Source organism: Staurois parvus, unplaced genomic scaffold (genome assembly GCF_062004578.1).
Source record: "Staurois parvus isolate SC_StPar_1 unplaced genomic scaffold, SC_StPar_1.0 ptg000719l, whole genome shotgun sequence".
Classification (NCBI taxonomy): Eukaryota; Metazoa; Chordata; class Amphibia; order Anura; family Ranidae; genus Staurois; species Staurois parvus.
In genome coordinates, this window is record NW_028318515.1 from 6,969,065 (window position 1) to 6,987,106 (window position 18,042).

The 18,042-nt window shown below is 38.9% G+C and overlaps 1 protein-coding gene across 1 annotated transcript in view; it reads left to right on the forward strand.

Annotated features, from left to right (window-relative positions):
* The window catches only part of TMEM132C (transmembrane protein 132C), a 681,352-nt gene that overhangs the window by 339,908 nt on the left and 323,402 nt on the right, over positions 1–18,042 (forward strand). Inside the window, exon 3 of the mRNA XM_089653717.1 lies at positions 13,109–13,255. Within this exon, the coding sequence (XP_089509843.1) occupies positions 13,109–13,255 (147 nt within the window). The remainder of the gene's footprint in view (positions 1–13,108; positions 13,256–18,042) is intronic.

Sequence of the window (18,042 nt, forward strand, 5' to 3'; positions counted from 1 at the left end):
TAATAGGGCAGTGAAAACCAATGTAAACACTTAGAACAAAAAAAAAAGAATAGTTTATGCCAGGAGTATGGTGAAACCATGGATGGCTTATGCCTGCATTTAAAATGTACTTTTTAAAAAATATAATTTCCCAAGATGATCTTTGTAAATAATGTATTATTTAATAGCAGGTCAGCATGATAAGAACTACTTGTGGGTATGAGAAAGCGGTGTATAAGCACAGGTTTTTTTGTTTGCATACTAAACTATACTTACATTAGAATCATCATTAATTATTGACACTGTTTTTGACTATAGGAAATAAACAAATATGAAAATAGGCATATTTTGAATATTTATTCGTGCTTTTATTACTGTTCCAGTGACTGCCTTGTCACATCAGCATTTCATAATGGGTGAAAGTCCAGAACATTTGGCGAGCCATCCAATCTATTAATTATCTGAAAAAGTTCCAAAAAAAAGTAAATATGATCTCTGTGCCTGTAGCTGCAAACATATCTAATTAAAACATGCTTCTAGAATTATTAGAAAGGCAGAAGTCTAACCTGTAAACTCTTGAAAATGTATGTCACTGCCTCTTTCAAATAATTTCTCTTGATAGTGTTGTTAATAGCTAAAAATACCAACATGGTATGTCGAAGCTCAAAAACGGAATTAATTACTCCTTCTAGAATTGTTATGGTCACGGTCAAACTAGACCTATGGTGGGCCCACCACTCACTCCAGCTTGCTAGATGGTAAAGTACAAGTTAACATGAGGACAGTATTTCACTTAGAAGAACAGTAATCCATATTTTAATATTTTTATAAGTCACAGGATTCAGCTACAGCTCATAGGTACCATCAGCCAGAATGCAAATCCAAACACAGTGTAAAATGCACAATTATCACTAAATGCTGCCATAGCCTAGACTCTTCACTCTTTTTTACAGAATTTTCCCTTTTTTTCCTAATATGGTCCTACAGCAATTATGCTCCAGTCATCTGTAGAATCTTACAATTATGTTTATCAGTTTATTGTCAAGTTTGAATTTGGTGACCTTTACTGAGCATTTTAATACAAGGGGTCTGATCAAAGGTAGCGGAGTGGTATGCCTGCTGTAATTATCATTCAGCATTGCAAGCTAATTAGCTCTTAATCCATTAAAAGCAGGTAAAGGAAAAAGATCACATACATTACTGAGAGATAATTAGAGGTGGTATGTACACTGTCACTGAATTTATCATATATTTTAGGCAAAATGAAATTAAGCAGTGGCATTTGCTGAATTTTCCAAAGCACAAATATTGAAACAAAAAACATTGAGACTTTGATGTAACACCCTGCTATATTAATATTATCTCTTACTCACAAAAGTATTGGACTGGTATTTCAAGAGGACGTTATCAGTGCAACTTTTCCTGAGTCATTGCAAACCACTGTTGTGTCCTCCATACTTTTTTCTCTTTGTCCAGAGTCATCAACTCCTTCTTTTTTCTTTGCATCACTGAATGCATTTAATCATCATTCACTTAATATGTTTTTCCAACAATGCTCTGACAGTGCATTGTGATTGGCCAAAGCAATGCACCTGGTCAGGTGGAATGCTTTTGCCAATCACAGCGCATGATGACGTCACAAGGGGTAGTGTCACCTGGTTAACATCACCGGGTAGCCCTGCCCCTTAGATATTTAAGAACTGTCAGGCCGGCACTTTTTTCTTATTTTTTCAGGTTGGCGGTGGTGTCGAGCATCGTGATTGACATTGGATCTACTTAGGGGGACTTTTTTATTTTTAATAAAAGACTTGTCAAAGACTATCTTCTGTCATTTTTTACACTACACTTGTTTTTTGTGAATTAGTAGCAGTACCATTTACCCCATATGCATTCACATGGGGGTCTCCTTGTTAAAGGGGGCTGCCAGATTCTAATAACCCCCACCTGTAGACCCCCACAACCACCAGCCATGGTTGTGGGCAAGAGGCCCTTGTCCCTATCAACATGAGGACAAAGTGCTTTGGAGGGAAGCCCCCCTGCCCCAAAGCACCCCCCATGTTGAGGGCATGTGGCCTGGTATGGTTCAGGAGGGGGGCACTTGCTTATCCCCCCCTTTTCTGACCTGCCAGGTGCATGCATGGATAAGGGTCTGGTATGGATTTTTTTTAATTTTTGCATTGGGGTTCCCCTCAAAATCCACACCAAACCCCAAGGGCTTGGTATGGATGGGGATGGAACCCCACTTTTTTTTTTTTTAAATTGCTAGCAATTCTTTTTACATTCAGCTGTCAGCGGGGAACCCTGCTGACAGCTGAAACATTAAAGAATGTTTTCATTGCTAAAATACCACTTGACTTAATAATATAACTCATGCGGTAATTTAGTAGCTGTGCCGTATCTTATCACATACTCAGATGTGGTAAGATACCGCTTATTGAATTGTCCTGGTTCGAAGTTCGCGGAGGTGTTCTGCCCATCATTATCTGTGAGCACCATTCAGCAGGGCCTACAGGAGGTTTAACTAAACTGAAGTTCTGCTTTCTGTACACGTGGGAATCTGTGTACCCTCTATTACTGGCACAGAGAAGATTGTCTAACAAATATTTCACTCAGATCCTGGTATGTTCCTGTTAAGGTTTAAAAAAAGTCTTGCGAGTGCCAGACTACCACTGTTCATTGAACATAATTTTATTACAACATAAAATATCATCCACCCTAGTATTACTAAAGCAACACTTGTGATTCAACATTGCAGAAGTTTCGGAGTGTAACCATCAAGCCAATATTATCAAACCTATGACTTTAAAGCATTCAGTGAGAATAAAACCAATGCTTGTGGCATGATAGCACTTTTGTTTAAAGCAGTTTCAGATCTAACCATGCAGGCCCAGTGTATAAATCTGAGATGAAATAGAAACAGTCTGTAGAGGAGCAGATGGAAAGTGCCAGCTGTGACACAAATGGAGCTATTCTTCCAGTTTAAGACTTCTGCAAAGTAAAGCAATTCGTGTCTTGAATGGCACAACTTCAGCGCCTCCTAAAAGTAAGCATTTTGTTTTCCATACAGCGTTTCACTGTGTGCGCAATAATTACATATTATCTGATTTTCAAGAATAACATCAGTACAATACTTAGTTCACTATGAGCCTCATGTATAAAAGTGACTAAAAGAAAAACATCTGTGTAGCTCACAGCAGCTAACAAGCTTCTTCCTTTTATTTCTTTCATCCCTTTCAGGTTTCTAGGACAAGTTAAAAAGTTGAAGTTGAACAGTTGCTTTAACTAACACAGGCGATTTTTCTTTAGGCAATTTTTAGCGCAACAATTTTTTTAACAAGTTGAGGCTTCTTAAAAAAAAGACAAGTTAATAAAAATTTACATAAAGTATATCTAAAGATACAACTTTTTCTTAGATTTGGACAGAATGGAGAGGGATTAGAACACCTGTCAGTTTTGATTGCTGTCTGTGCCCCTGTAAGGTAGAATCACCCGTTCTATTTGTCCTGTTTACCATTATCATTGAAGTGAAAGTAAAAGAAAATATAAAATTTTGGGTTTCCCCAGAAAAGTATTAGTGGGGAAATTTTTTAATGGGGTTCTAGTGACCTGGGGGTCCCCAAGGAATTCCCTTTATTTGCAGGGATTTCATCTCACTTCCTGTTTAGCTATGGGACAGTGTCAGGGCTCTTTCCTCGGCAGAGGTGTTTGGAGACCTGGCACCCCTGCCAGTACCTTGCATGGCCGCAGAAGTTCACATCGGCTCAAATTTGGAGCCAAACGGTATCTATAAGGAAGCCCTGCACTACTCTCAGCTGCCGGTTGATCTCTTGCTCCCTAGTACCTTCGTTCCCTTGTTATCCTGACTTGTGATTTCCTGTTAACGACTTGGTTTGCTCCTGGACCTGTCTGCTCAGTTTAACCCCGACCTGACCCCGGCTTGTCTAACAGATCTCCTTCCCTCTGTTTATGACCTCGGCTGTCCCTTTTGACTACGTCTTCTCCGATCCCCACCCGGCATCCGACCTTGGCCCAAACTGGTTATCCTGTGATCCTCTGTTCTCTTGAAGACCTGCATACCTCGCACAGGCGCCCCCTGCCTGCAGACCCCATCTCAGCGCATCAGCTGTGCTCCTGGGTGGACCACCAAACAAGCACTCCCACAGGCGACCTGTGCTACTCTGGGCCTGGCTCCTGCTGTCCCACCTTCAGGGGAGTCTGGAACGTAGCCGCAAGGGAAGCCCTCTCTCCATTGGCCTCTGTCACCAGGTACGTAATAGATAGAAAGCAAAGGGAAATCTCCCCAATGGGACACAGATGGTGAAAAAAATATGACAGAGGTTATAACCCTTCCTTGCTCTATTCAAAATGAAAGAAAACGTTTTGCCTATAGTTCTACTTTAAAGTTATGTTGCTAATCCAACAAAATTATGAAAAAGTAATAGGGCAAAAATACTTTTGTTTCCTGAAGAAAATGCTGCTGTTGGTTCTCTCCTGTTTCAAGCAAAATTTTATGTAATTGGTCATGTGAGCTCTGCTAAAAGGTAGGATTCAGCTCAGATTGGCTGTTCTTTCTCTTAAAGGTACATTCGAGGTATAGATTTTCTTGTGTAGTTACATTGGTCCAACGTGGACCATTGTAAGAATGCATATTCCATACCTCTGGGATCCCTGTGAAAGTTGACAATCACTGTAGTAAACCCCACTACTACAGCAATCACTGCTATCTTCTAGGTTCCATGGCAAGCTGCTTCCTTGCTACGTAGTAACCCCAGGTGGTTGGTTGTTTGGCATGGGCAGAAGGTTTTCTTTGGATGGTGCCCATGTTCACAAGTAAGGTGTAGCAGAGCAGATGCTTGGCATGGTACCTGGAAGGCAGCAGTGATCACTGTAGTGGCAGAGAATGCTTGGCCAAATGTAAAGGCTTTCAGTCACATGACTGCCATGCCATGAGAGGAAGTCCAGAGCAGCACTTTCCCCAGGGAAGTTATGGATTTTAGTATTTCTATTATAATATATATCAATACTAGCAAGGCTGCTAACATATCTTTATATTAACCATAGGAGAAGTACAGGGACTGTCGTTGCTGGCCTGTTTCTAAAATTTATTGTGCCTTGCCTCGATACTTTTAGGTCGTAGACTCCAAACATGCATGTGTTTAATGAGTGTTCCAGATCAGCTACTCAGGAATCATTGAAGCCAATGCAGCAACATGACTGCTGGGAAGCTAGTATTTTCAGAAGGAATTATTAATGTGGGATGACATTGCTATTGGGCAAAGGGAGGAAGTGGAGTCCCTGTGGGTGGAACTTCAAAAAGAAGAAACTGGTGGGAAAATAATAGTGGAAATATGCTACAGGCCCCTTAACTTGAAGGATGAGGAGGAGTTGGATCTCCTATTACAGTTAGAAACAACAGTGAGGCAGGACAATGTCATCATAATGGGGAACTTTAACTAACCAGACATTGACTGGACTGAAGGAACAGCTCACTCATCTAAGGTTCGTCATTTCTTAAATGTCTTACAGGACAACTTCATGTGCCAATTGGTAAATGCCCCAACTAGAAATAATGCATTACTAGATCTATTGATTACAGATAGCATGGATCTGGTGGCAGATGTGGAAATAGGGGACAGCTTGGGAACCAATTATCAGAGGATAATAAGCGTAAATCACAGGATAAGGAGGCACATGGTTAGTGCAAGAATATTACATTTCATAAGAGCCACCTTTTCTAAACTATGCTCAAAATGGGATCAAATCCTAGAAACATTGAACACTGAGAAAAAATGGGAGTACTTTATTAACATATTAAATAAAGGTATCATCAAGTGTATTCCAATGGGCAATAAATATAAAAGAGCGAAGGTTAAGCCAGGGTGGCTAAACTGTATTGTAAAAATAAATATTAAAGAGAAAAAAATGGCATTTAAAAAATATAAGGCAAAGGGTTCATTGTTGGCATTCCAACACTACAAGGAATGCAATAGGATATGCTTTTAACTTCAGCTTGTTGAAATAAGCTTTGACAATAAAATCTAGACACTGATTGGTTTCTATGCACAGCAGCACCAGATTCTGTGCCCCCCCCCAAATATTTTTGTTCATTTCCCTTTGCCATTATAGGAAAATTGTAGCCTTGCTGATGTAAGATCATGGTCAATTCATGCGCTTCTATGGCTATAGACACATAACATGAGATCTTACTCAAAGTCTGTTATGAGTTAATAGAGCAATTGTTTTATAGAACTCCAAGCACAGGAATACTTGAAAAGATTGAAATAATACAGAAAAAACACTTATCAATGAGGCGTCTGATGGGATCAAATCTTAAGTAACCATTTTCTCCCTCAAAATGGACAAGTATATTTTCTACATCAGCTAATGGAGTGAGGTGTGCAGGCAACTACCTAGTAAGTGGTATGAATCACTCATCTGTATACAATAATATTGCTTTTGTTTTTAAGTGGTTCTATAATTAAACACGCTGCAAGAATAAAATATATATTCTAAAATTTATTCTGGATTAATGTATTGGTGTATTGAATGTACTGAATTCTCCCATATTATGATCACAAAATAGTACAAACTACAATAGACTCAATCATTGTCATAGCATTCTGTATACCATGCTTCAAAAATACTGTTTTATTTTTCAAGGATAAATCCTAGTAAACAAAATCAATTCAGATAAAATGTTTAAGTCTACTCATACATTATCACTCCTATATGGTTTGATACTTGTTAGCCAATTTCCTTTTAAACCCTACTATTTAGTTGAGTGGGAAATAGAACTACTATGTACCTTCACTGACTTTGATGTGCTCAATTCCTTTATACATATGTAAAGCTCACCTTAGCTATAGTTCATGAACAGAGCTATAAACGCCTAACTACATAGGATGGTTTATAAAATCCTAGACAAATACTTTAAATGTGGATGAAAGAGAAGACCACTGTGTATCATATTTGGTCTGATTGCCCAACCTAAGGCTTTATGGACCCCAAATCAGAAAAATAAATAACCAAGTCATCAAGGTTTGGCAATAGTGCAACTATGTTTCATTGTTCTAAGGGCTTGCTGGAGAGAAAAATGCACTAAGGACCTGCAGTGCAAGGATTCTCCTACTTCTCCTTCATGTGGATCTGTGCTTCCTCCTCCACTCCTACTGCCTCTTGGATATTACCACCCCAATCATTATCGCACCTGTCATCAGGGGAGAAGCTCTGACATGAGGAAGCAAATCCCTGTTCCTCTACCAAGATAGCTGCTTCCACACAGAGACACTGTGTGGAACAAGGCATAGTTAGTCAATAATGTGGAAATGACCAGTTGGAGGGAGCCTACAGTAAATACTGGTGTCTAGTTATTTGCCCTCTGCTTTGCTTTTTTGGGGGCTCTGCTTCCAGAGGACAGTTCCTCTTTAACTCTATCCTTCCTCCTTAATGCAACCTTTAACCTAGCCCTAATGTAAACACCCTTTTTACTGACACTAATCATAACTCTACGTTCCCTCTAAACTCCTTAAAAGGATAGCATTGCGATGTAAGCTAACATATTAGAATTAGGTTTTAAAGAAACCGCGCAAGCTATAATCGTTGGACCATTTACCAATATTTTTAATCAATCTCTTCTAAGGGGAGATGTTCCCCATGATGGACAGGCTACTAATATTTTACCTACCCCCATAAAGGGTTGTAAGGAAGAAGCTGGCAACCACATGCCAGTGAGATTACCATCTCTAGTAGTATAAAACAAAAGTAAGGTTTAATGATCATTTAATAGCACACAACTTACTGGGCCAATGAAACTTTACCGAGGGAAGTTCATGTCAGTCAAATCTGATTGAATTGTTTGACCATATCACCAATGTTTTGGACCAGAGTGGTGCAGTGGACATAGTCCTCTTGATTATAGCAAAGCATCTGATACAGCTCCACCTTATGATCTCATAAAAACATTTTAAAAAGGTAGAACTTAACCCTTGGGTGGCTCAATGGATATGCAGTTGGTTAAAGGAGAGATACTAAAGTGTGGTTGTAAATGGGGTTTATTTGGAGCAGAGCCAGTGGTGTACCACTATGCTCTGTACTAGGCTACACAAGGCTCTTAATCTGTATAATCTGTTTGTAAGTAATATAACTGATCATTCATTTCACAAGATGTGTCTTTTTGCTAATGACACAAAGGTGTGCAATAGAATTGATATCCCTGAAGGTGCATGTAAGATTGTACAAACAGTGCAACTGCAGTTCAGAATTTCTAAATGTAAAATAATGCATCTAGGAGGAAAAACATCTAACATAATACACTATTTGGACTACAGTGTTGGTCAGAACTACAGAGAGAAAAATATTTGGGGATGCTTATTTCAGGTGATAGCAGAATGGGCAAATAATGTAGCCTGGCATTGGGGAAAGTGAAAATAATTTTTTGGTGCATCAGTAGAGGGATCACCAGCAGCAGGAAGGAGGTCCTGATTTCCCTATATAGATATTTAGTTAGACCTCGTTTATAATACTGTGTCTTGACCTCACCTACAACAAGATATTGACAGAAGTCCAGAGACAGGCAACACAAATGGTGAAAATCTGAGGGATAAAACATATCAGGAGAAACTGCTGGGACCTAATATGTAGAGTTTTGAGAAAGAGAGGGAAGGTGGGTTGGGGCATGATTGAAACCTTTAAAGTGGTTTTAAAGGTGGAAGGTTCTAAAGGCAACTTCAGGGTGCAGCTCTCCACTTAATCTCCCCCCCCAATACTTACCCAAGCCTGATCTCCATTCCAAGATGTGCACGAGAGCAGTGGCTCTCCTAGATCTCTCTCCTCATTGGCTCCCACTGCAGTCAATTACAGCCAGTCAGCAAGGAGCAGGGGGTGGGACTGAGCCATGCTCTGTGTGTCACATAGACATACAGAGATGGATCAGGATCTTGCATGCATGAGTGACCCCAAAGCAAGCGGCTCGCTCTGAGAGCACGTGGCAAGGGGGAGGGGCCAGAAGCATCGGTGGGGTACTCAAGAGGAGGAGGATCCAGGCTGCGTTGTGCAAAACCATTGCACAGAGCAGGTAAATATGACATATTTGTCATTTAAAAAAAAAACAAGCCTTTAGAACCACTTTAAATACATTAAGAGTATGAATAAGGTTCAGGAGGGCAGTCTTTTCAATATGAAGCTCAAGCACATATGTGGAAATGACCGCAATCTGCCTGAACAAGCCAAACACCAATACAAACACTGTCCCATGGGAGGGACAGAGTCACATGTGAGTCACAGTATTTTTTTGGGGATAGTAAGTGCTGCTGTGGGACCTGCAGCAGCAATTTTGCTTTAGGTAGCAGTATAGATTTATGTGGAGTTCACGTGGCTAAATGTTGATTTTGGGCAGAATTACAGTAATGTTTGCAGATGTCCTTAGAAGGCTGCAGGCTTTAGTTGTAATTTTTCAAAAACAGATTAGAAAATTATAGCAAACATCTGACAGAGAGCTATGGCAAAACCATTGCCAAAGCAGAGGTTAGTGCACTATCAAGAAGACTCTAGATCACAGTAAGTATATCGCATTCAAATATAATTACTGCCATAGTTTATTTGTTTCTATGCTATTAAATGCCTCCGTGGAAAGGCCTGCTGGTGCATTATATAACGTATATGAAATGTATGTTTAGTGTTTAAAGCATACGGTACAAACAGTAGTAGAATGAGTAATTTATCAGTGTTCCAAAATAATACATTTTGTGAATTCTCTAAAAAAAAATTTCAGGTTTTGAAAAAACTCTTAGAACACTGGATGGGTTAATTTAGCTTAATTTATTCTTTCTTTTTCATTATATTATTTATAGAGATGTGCGCTTCACAGAGGAGAGAAGGTCAAGCATTTTAGCCCTTGTTCTGTTCTGAGTGCATCCATGTAAATGCTTAGAATTTGCATTGTTTTACATATTCAGCTGCTTACCAAGGGCCACCTCAAATTTTTCAGTATGCTTAGAGCAAATAGTTAATATTTATGTGGTCAGACAAGAGCAAGGCGGAAATCAGTGTTTACACTAAAATATTCTCTGTACTTCCCAGAACATTGAGTTTAATGTACACGAGGCTCATCTTTATCAAATATTAATATTTTGTTTTCAGTCTTCTATCCCAGCCTGGTACGTGCAACATGAGCTGAACATGTCCTGAGATGAGGAAAATTAGCCAAACTAATAAACTACTATAACAATGTTCAATTTGTAATTCGCTGTTTTGTTTAGCACAAATTTATGCTTTAAATATCAATAAATGTCATCTCAAACCAAAAACTGACATTTTAATTTTGTGCGATTGTGACCATGAAAAATTGCATGCTCATATCTCTCAAGTATTTCATTGGTTAGAATTCTCAGTTCTATTTAACTTATGTCATTATTTCTAGACATGTGCAATTTGTTTATTTATGAATCGAAATTCAGACAAAATTTTAGTTATTCGGAGATTTGGTTGTATGCAAATTTCTGAATGACAATAATAACAAATGTCAACAAATCCAAAATAAATTATTATGAAACAATTATATGAATTTGAAAAATTAATTCGAATTTGAAATGTAAACATATTTCAATAAATACAGTAAGATATACAAGCAAAATAAGATGATGATTCCTATTTAGGCTGATTTATAGAAAAGAATAGAATAAGATAAAAAATTAAGTCCATATACCTTTTTCCAATTATTCACGCATGGCCATGTGACATTTAAGTGGTTGCTCCATGCCACGCTGTGAAATTCATGGGAGATGCAATCACTGAACCTCTGATGCAGCCTGAAAACATTCCTGCCGGAAGTTTAATTTTTTCCCATGGTAGGGAGGAAACTAGCAGCTGAGAAGAGAGGGTCTGTCAATCATGCCTGCTGGAGTCTCTAAACAATCCAATGGTGATTGTTATGTGGGGTGGAGAGCAGGGTAGAGGGAGAATATGTCAAACAACCTGCTTGAGCTGCCTCCTTGCTAACAAAAGAGTCATGAGAGGTTGCTTCCAGAGCAGAAAGGAGGAGGTGAATGTGTTCTTTACAGGGATTTTAAAAGAGCATGACTGTTGCGAGTGGCAACAGTGGATACACATGATTGGCTGCTATTGTGTTGCCATTCAGAATATGGAGGTCTATTAAAATGACAGGATCAACCAGGTATTTACTAGCATTGAAAACAGGAATGATGAAAAAGTTACAGAGACAGGGAGAGACAATAATTTTACACGTGATGACACCAAATAAAGATTTGGGATTACTGAGACTTTATGTGGAAAGGTCATATATCCTCTGTGTCCTTGTAAGAGGAAATGGAGACACAAATTACTTTTACTATAAGAAGGCTCCAAAAGCCCAGAGGCCTGATGGGGCTCTCCCAAAAATTAACTATTCATACTGGTTTGAGTTTCCTAATAAAAAAGTAGAATTTCGAAACACTTATATTTAACTAACAAGCACTTATTGGCTATGCATACCCCTCATGATATTTAACAAATTTAACGTGAAACAGATAGCTTTATAACCTGACAGCAAAAATGTAAAGTTGACAGCACCCCAGAATCACTGAAACGTAGGGTTCTTTATATCCTAATTGCAGCTTTCAGCTCCAGCTTTGAAGCTCTTAAGGCAGCCATAGATGGAGCAATTTTCTTTCCTGCAGCCACAGGTCAGTGTTGATGAGGGAATCCCTCCCTCTGAGCAAACACAGGGAGAACACAGTGATTACTGCTAGTGGCTATAATAGCCACTAGCAATAATTGCAGGTAAAATCGGACAGGCTGGTTGTACCCAAGTTGATTGATTAATCAATTTCTGTACATTCAGCCTGCCCATACATAGTTCGAATCTCAGCTGGTCCCTGCGGAACTGGCCGAGATTTGAACGTCTATGGTTGGCTTTACCTGTTGTCCGATACCTAATTCAGCACAGGATGTCTCCAGCCAGTAAAGGGGCACATTACAGATGGTGGGCACTGACTTGATTTTGAACTTGGATTTTCCAGGCTGAAAAGCTGATATTGAGGTTTTAGAGCTCCCAGGGCCTCCACAAGGGATGCTAAAATACATGCTGATACTACTTGGTGCCTACTTTTAATATTTGTCCTCAGTTTACAAATCTATCAGTAGTGACACATTTACTTTAACATGATGATTGTGATTTCTGAACCTTTTTCTAGACATGCCTAGATTTTACATGCCTTCTTATTTCCCACTATCCCCCCACCCCCATTGTCTGAAACATGATGCTGTCAAGTCTGTTGTGCATATAATGCTTGCAGAAACTGGATTGTTTGGAGGGGGGTTGATTTACTAAAGGCAATCAAGTGCAAGGAAAATAAAATAAAATAAAGAAACACAATATTTTTGCTTGATTTTTTGCAAGATTGGATGATGGAAGTCAGAAGAGCTTGACGTTATTCATTGAAAATATCCTTTTAAAGTGAATAGCCTATTTGCTTTTAGTAAATCAATCCTTTTGTCACTCAGTCATTTTTTTATTAATGCCCTTTATTTATTCAACACCAACATATTACTGGGCGATTTACACAATGGATAGAGCTATTGAAGTTCTCTGCCTTCTTCAATACTCCCACTATCAAATTTCAACTATACATAGGATTTAGGGGATGTTTATCATAAAGTGTTATAGCTGGAAACATTTCAAATGATTAGCATATTTCTTTAATTTATAAATACATCTACAGTATATGAACTATAATTACTATAACAATTCCAGTTGATCTATATAGGGAAGATATTCTATATTGAAATCATTATTTAGATATGAAAAGGGTTAACGCATATACAAGCTAATGGTAGCCAATAAGAATATGATGTACATTTAATAAAATTTGTACAAAATGTGTACCACTTTTACAACTAATTCAAAGTTAATTTACTATTAATCTGTATTTAGATGTTTCTGACAATATTGGGATGGGATGATTTAATGGCTACAATAATTTTCTTTTGTGAAGATATACTGGTCTTCAGTAAATGTGTCCATATTTCATAATGGCTTTGGCAAGTAAGAATTAAACTGAAAAAGAGATGGAACTCTTCTCACTATATTGATGTAAAAGAATACATCAATGTGATGTTGTATCTGTCACCACAGGACCAAGGTGAAGAAAGGTGTCAACATTCTGAACGTGAAGATCAGTGATGCTCGGCAGTGGGACGTTAAGCAAGAACTGGGAAATGGAGGAAAACATTCCACTTCAACTGTGGCCTGTCAAAGAATAGGACCAAGCCCTCGTAACAGGTAGGGTGCCATTCTATCGTGCATCAGCTTGAGTTGTATCAATAACTGTTAAAGCTATAGAGGGAAATCATAAAAGCACTTTTGTTAATGGTGCCTCCATCTGCTTACAGGCTACAGTACATTCATTTCCAGCATCAACCATAAAATGAATTGGCTTTTGCTGCTCCTGACCACATATTTTCACAATAGTAACTTTATTATCCTTTCCCTCTGCATCTGCGTCTTTCTTTGTATGCCATCTGGTTGATATGGAGCCAGGATCATTCCATTCAATATACTGTATTTATTTTTTGTATGTTTCATGGTATCACAATAAACTGCGTCCACTGTATCCATTATAATGGCTTCTAACAACAAATGCCAGTTTTGGAATGTGGATGGGGAGGGGAGGCAGATGTCATCCCTAACACCCTTCAACAGTCTATTTTATTGTATTCAGTGTGTTTTAAAGCCTAACTTTATTTTTTTGATAAATTTCTATTTATAAGACGAAACTGTGAACCAACCTAGTGTTAATGCTTTTATTACTTACCCTGTTCTACAGCCATATTCCTTACTTTCAGTCTGCCTGAAGTGAATCCTGCAAATTCAGACTTTTCATTTCCACACCATTAATATTGCTGTGGCCTCCATCCCCTGCATGAGGAGATATGATTATTACCAACTCCACCTGCAGAGTGATAAAAGACACATTGATGTGGTTTACAAAAAGAGTAGAGACTGTTAAGGTGAATATTCACTTTGCAAAGTGCATGTTAATATTGTTAAGTGACTAAGTTGAAGCTGTATTCACTTTATAATGCCCAATCATATATAAAAACAATTACCAAATGGATGTTTGCAAAATCAAAAATGGCATACTATAGATGATGTAGTCTGTCTAGCTAAACTTCAGGAATTCAGCCACTATGTCAAATGTGTTGCATACTATGTGTTAGGTCCAATGAGTTGCATGCAACCTTATGGACTTATCGTTTTAATTTACATCTGCTCCTTCACAGCATTTCTGCCCACCCCTGCCCTCTGCTGCCCATTCACAGAAGCCTTTGTATTCTGTGAATGAGTTCCCTTAATACGATGAATGAATAAGTTACCTCAACCACTTTTCCAATTTTCACCTTTCAGCGCTGTTGCAATTTAAACGACAATTGCGGGGTCATGCACCCATATGAAATTTTTATAATTTTTTTCACACAAATAGAGATATCTTTTGCTGGTATTTAATCACCACTGATTTTTTTTTTTGTGCTAAAGACTGAAAATTTTGAAAATAAATTCGTTTTTCCTTGTTTCTGTTATAACATTTTGCAAATAAATAATCTTTCTACACAAAAATGTATTCTACTACATGTCTTTGATGAAAATAACCCAAACCAGTGTTTATTTAGTTGAAAGGAAAGTTCACAAACTATGGTATACATCTAATAATTGATAAATCCTGATGTACTGATAACTGATCTCATTTCTTGAGACCCAAAAACACCAGGACAGTACAAATACCCCCAAAATAACCGCTTTTCAGAAAGTAGATAGTCTGAGGTGTTTAGTAAGAGGCATGGGGAGTTTTTTTAAGTTGTAATTTTTTGTCATAATTTTGTGGACAATGAAGAAATGAAAAAAACATTTTCACATTTTTTTTGTTTACATACTGTCACCAATGCAGTACAGAGTCATTATATAACTGGTGTGGCAGTGATCAGAGACACTGACTGGCCACAGCATGTAAAAACAAAAAAAAATAATTTTTATAAAAAGTTTTTCATTTAAATTTTTTTTTTCATTTTTTATTACTTTTTAAAAAAAATTTACTATTTTTTTTCTACTCCTGTGACCAGAGCAATAAAATGATACCATAGCAACATTGTACTACTCTGGGAAAGTGATCAGGATTTTTTTTACACATTATGATTGCTCATACCAACAAACTACATTGGTATTAGCAAGCAGTTTTACTGAATAAAACTGATTCATTCAGTGATTTTTGTTTGATCGGCTGTGATTGGCCATAGCTGATCACATGCTACAGATGGGTTGTGATTGGCCCAGTCTGTACATGTGATCACTGTGACCAATCACAGCTTACAGCACCGTTGTAAGCTGTGAATGGCATGTAAGGAAGACATTCATTGTTTACAACTGTCATGTGATCTGCTGTAATTGGTCATAGTGATCACATGACACTGGCAGCGGTAATGACAGTAATGATCCACGGGACACAGCTGGTGACAGATCGTGCCAGAACACGGTCATATGATGTCCTCCCAGGATAATAGGGTTCCCACTCGGCCGTCATTGTACAGTAGGCCGGGCGGGAAGGAGTTAATACAAAGCGCTTTGTGTTTGGGCAAATGGAGAAGAGGGGCAGGCTTAGCAACTACATTCAACTCTGCAGCCTCCTGAAGCTGAGACCAGAGAGTCTAGCATCAGAGTGCTTGATGTATAGCAATAGTTATGCTCCTGGAACTCAGAAAAAAATGTAAACTGTTAATTAAAGAAATAAGTCTATAAGGTTACATGCACCTCATTGGACTTATATTTAGTAGTAGCTGAATTCTTGGCGCTTCCCCTGTCCCCCCGCCCTCCGTAACTTATCTTTCTTACCTACTTTTATTTTTATTTTGCTTTTATTTGTCAACTCTTTCAACTTTCAACTTTTCAACTTTTTTCAACAGACCAGGCTGGCTAGCAAAAGTGAAAGTTAGTGGATTGAGGTAAACTGTTTCACACTAATGGGGTGCTTACATGCAATCAGTTTTTCATGCAAAACTAGCATCTTCCATGCAAATGCAGCATAGTCTCAAAAACAAGAAAACTCCAAGGCTTAGAGGTCTCTCACCACAATAGACGGTCTCTGAATTCTTACCCCTTCAGCCAGCACCCAGTCGCAGTAGCCATCTGTCCTCTCCTGAGCAGCATGGATTCAGATAGCAGCCGTGGACTCTGGACACAAGCACCTCTGTCCCCCTCCCTATAGTTTGGTGGTGTTCTTTCTTTCAGCCACCGTAGGGAGTTGTAGTCCTACCTCTCTTCTGAGCTGGCTGTACAGTTATCCTCAAAGTTTATGCCAAGGTTTGGTTTGCACAATCTTTGTTCAGATGTGCTAGCACCTAATTTAATCATGAAGGTACCTTTTACATTGTCATACTGTGGTAATGCAATGCACGGTTACACACTTTGATACAAACCCAGGAAACTTTTTCAATACACATGCAGCATTGCAGAGTGATCACTGGGAAAGAGTACGGAAATGTTTCTGCCTGCCTACAGCAAAAGATCATCTTAACAAATTCACTCATTCAAGTGTTTGGGGCTGCTTTGCAACAGCCCTACAACTGTGTGCAATACACACGGTTGCAACACAGTAGTGTGGATTTTAGGGGGTTAAAAAAGGCAGAGAGTAAGTAACATTGCCTCCTTACTGCCTGTCAAACACTTCTGAAAAACAATCTGAACACAAAGTAACTGCAGACTGGTTAGTTTAACTTCCACAGTCAGGAAGATAATTAAGATTTTGATTTAAAAAAAAAACACAAAAGAGTTTCTGCTAGAAAATAATATTATAAGTAATAGTCAGCATATATTAATGAAAGACCAAAGTTGTCATACAAATGTGTAAGATGTCTCCATACAGCCTTCTTTAATGAAGGTATTAAGAGACGAAGAGAGACCTGGTGACTTCTCCTGAATTGAAAATCATTGTGGAGCAATTTTCCATCTTCATAAAGAGGATTGTAATTAGAGATGAGCGAATCCGAAAATAAGCAGACTTCGGATGCGCGAATCGAAATTTTTCCTAAAATGGCGGCAACATGTGCGGCGACGGAGCGGGGATGTCTGGGAAGGCGCGCAGACAAGGCGCGCTGATCCATAATGCATTCATTCATGACATGTGATCGCATTAGCCAATCAGCAGCCAGCCAGCACAGTGTAATGGTCGAGCTATAAATGGCGGCCATTTTAGAATTCTCCATTTGCCTCCAGTCATTCAACAGAGGCAGACCTGGCTGTATTCAGGGAGAGAGTTAGGGACAGAGAAACGTTACTTAGGGACACAGAAACGTTAGTTAGGGCCACAGAATCGTTACTTAGGGCCATAGAAACGTTACATAGGGCCACAGAAACGTTACTTAGGGCCACAGAATCGTTAGTTAGGGCCACAGAAACGTTACTTAGGGACACAGAATTGTTACTCAGGGACAGACAGAATTGTTACTGAGGGATAAAGAATTGTTACTGAGGGCCACAGAATCGTTACTTAGGGCCACAGAAACGTTACTTAGGGCCACAGAATTGTTACTTAGGGACAGACACAGAATTGTTACTGAGGGACACAGATTTGTTACTGAGGGCCACAGAATCGTTACTTAGGGCCACAGAATTGTTACTTAGGGACAGACACAGAATTGTTACTGAGGGACACAGATTTGTTACTGAGGGCCACAGAATCGTTACTTAGGGCCACAGAAACGTTACTTAGGGCCACAGAATTGTTACTTAGGGACAGACACAGAATTGTTATTGAGGGACACAGAATTGTTACTGAGGGCCACAGAACCGTTACTTAGGGCCACAGAAACGTTACTTAGGGCCACAGAATTGTTACTTAGGGACAGACACAGAATTGTTACTGAGGGACACAGATTTGTTACTGAGGGCCACAGAATCGTTACTTAGGGCCACAGAATTGTTACTTAGGGACAGACACAGAATTGTTACTGAGGGACACAGATTTGTTACTGAGGGCCACAGAATCGTTACTTGGGGCCACAGAAACGTTACTTAGGGCC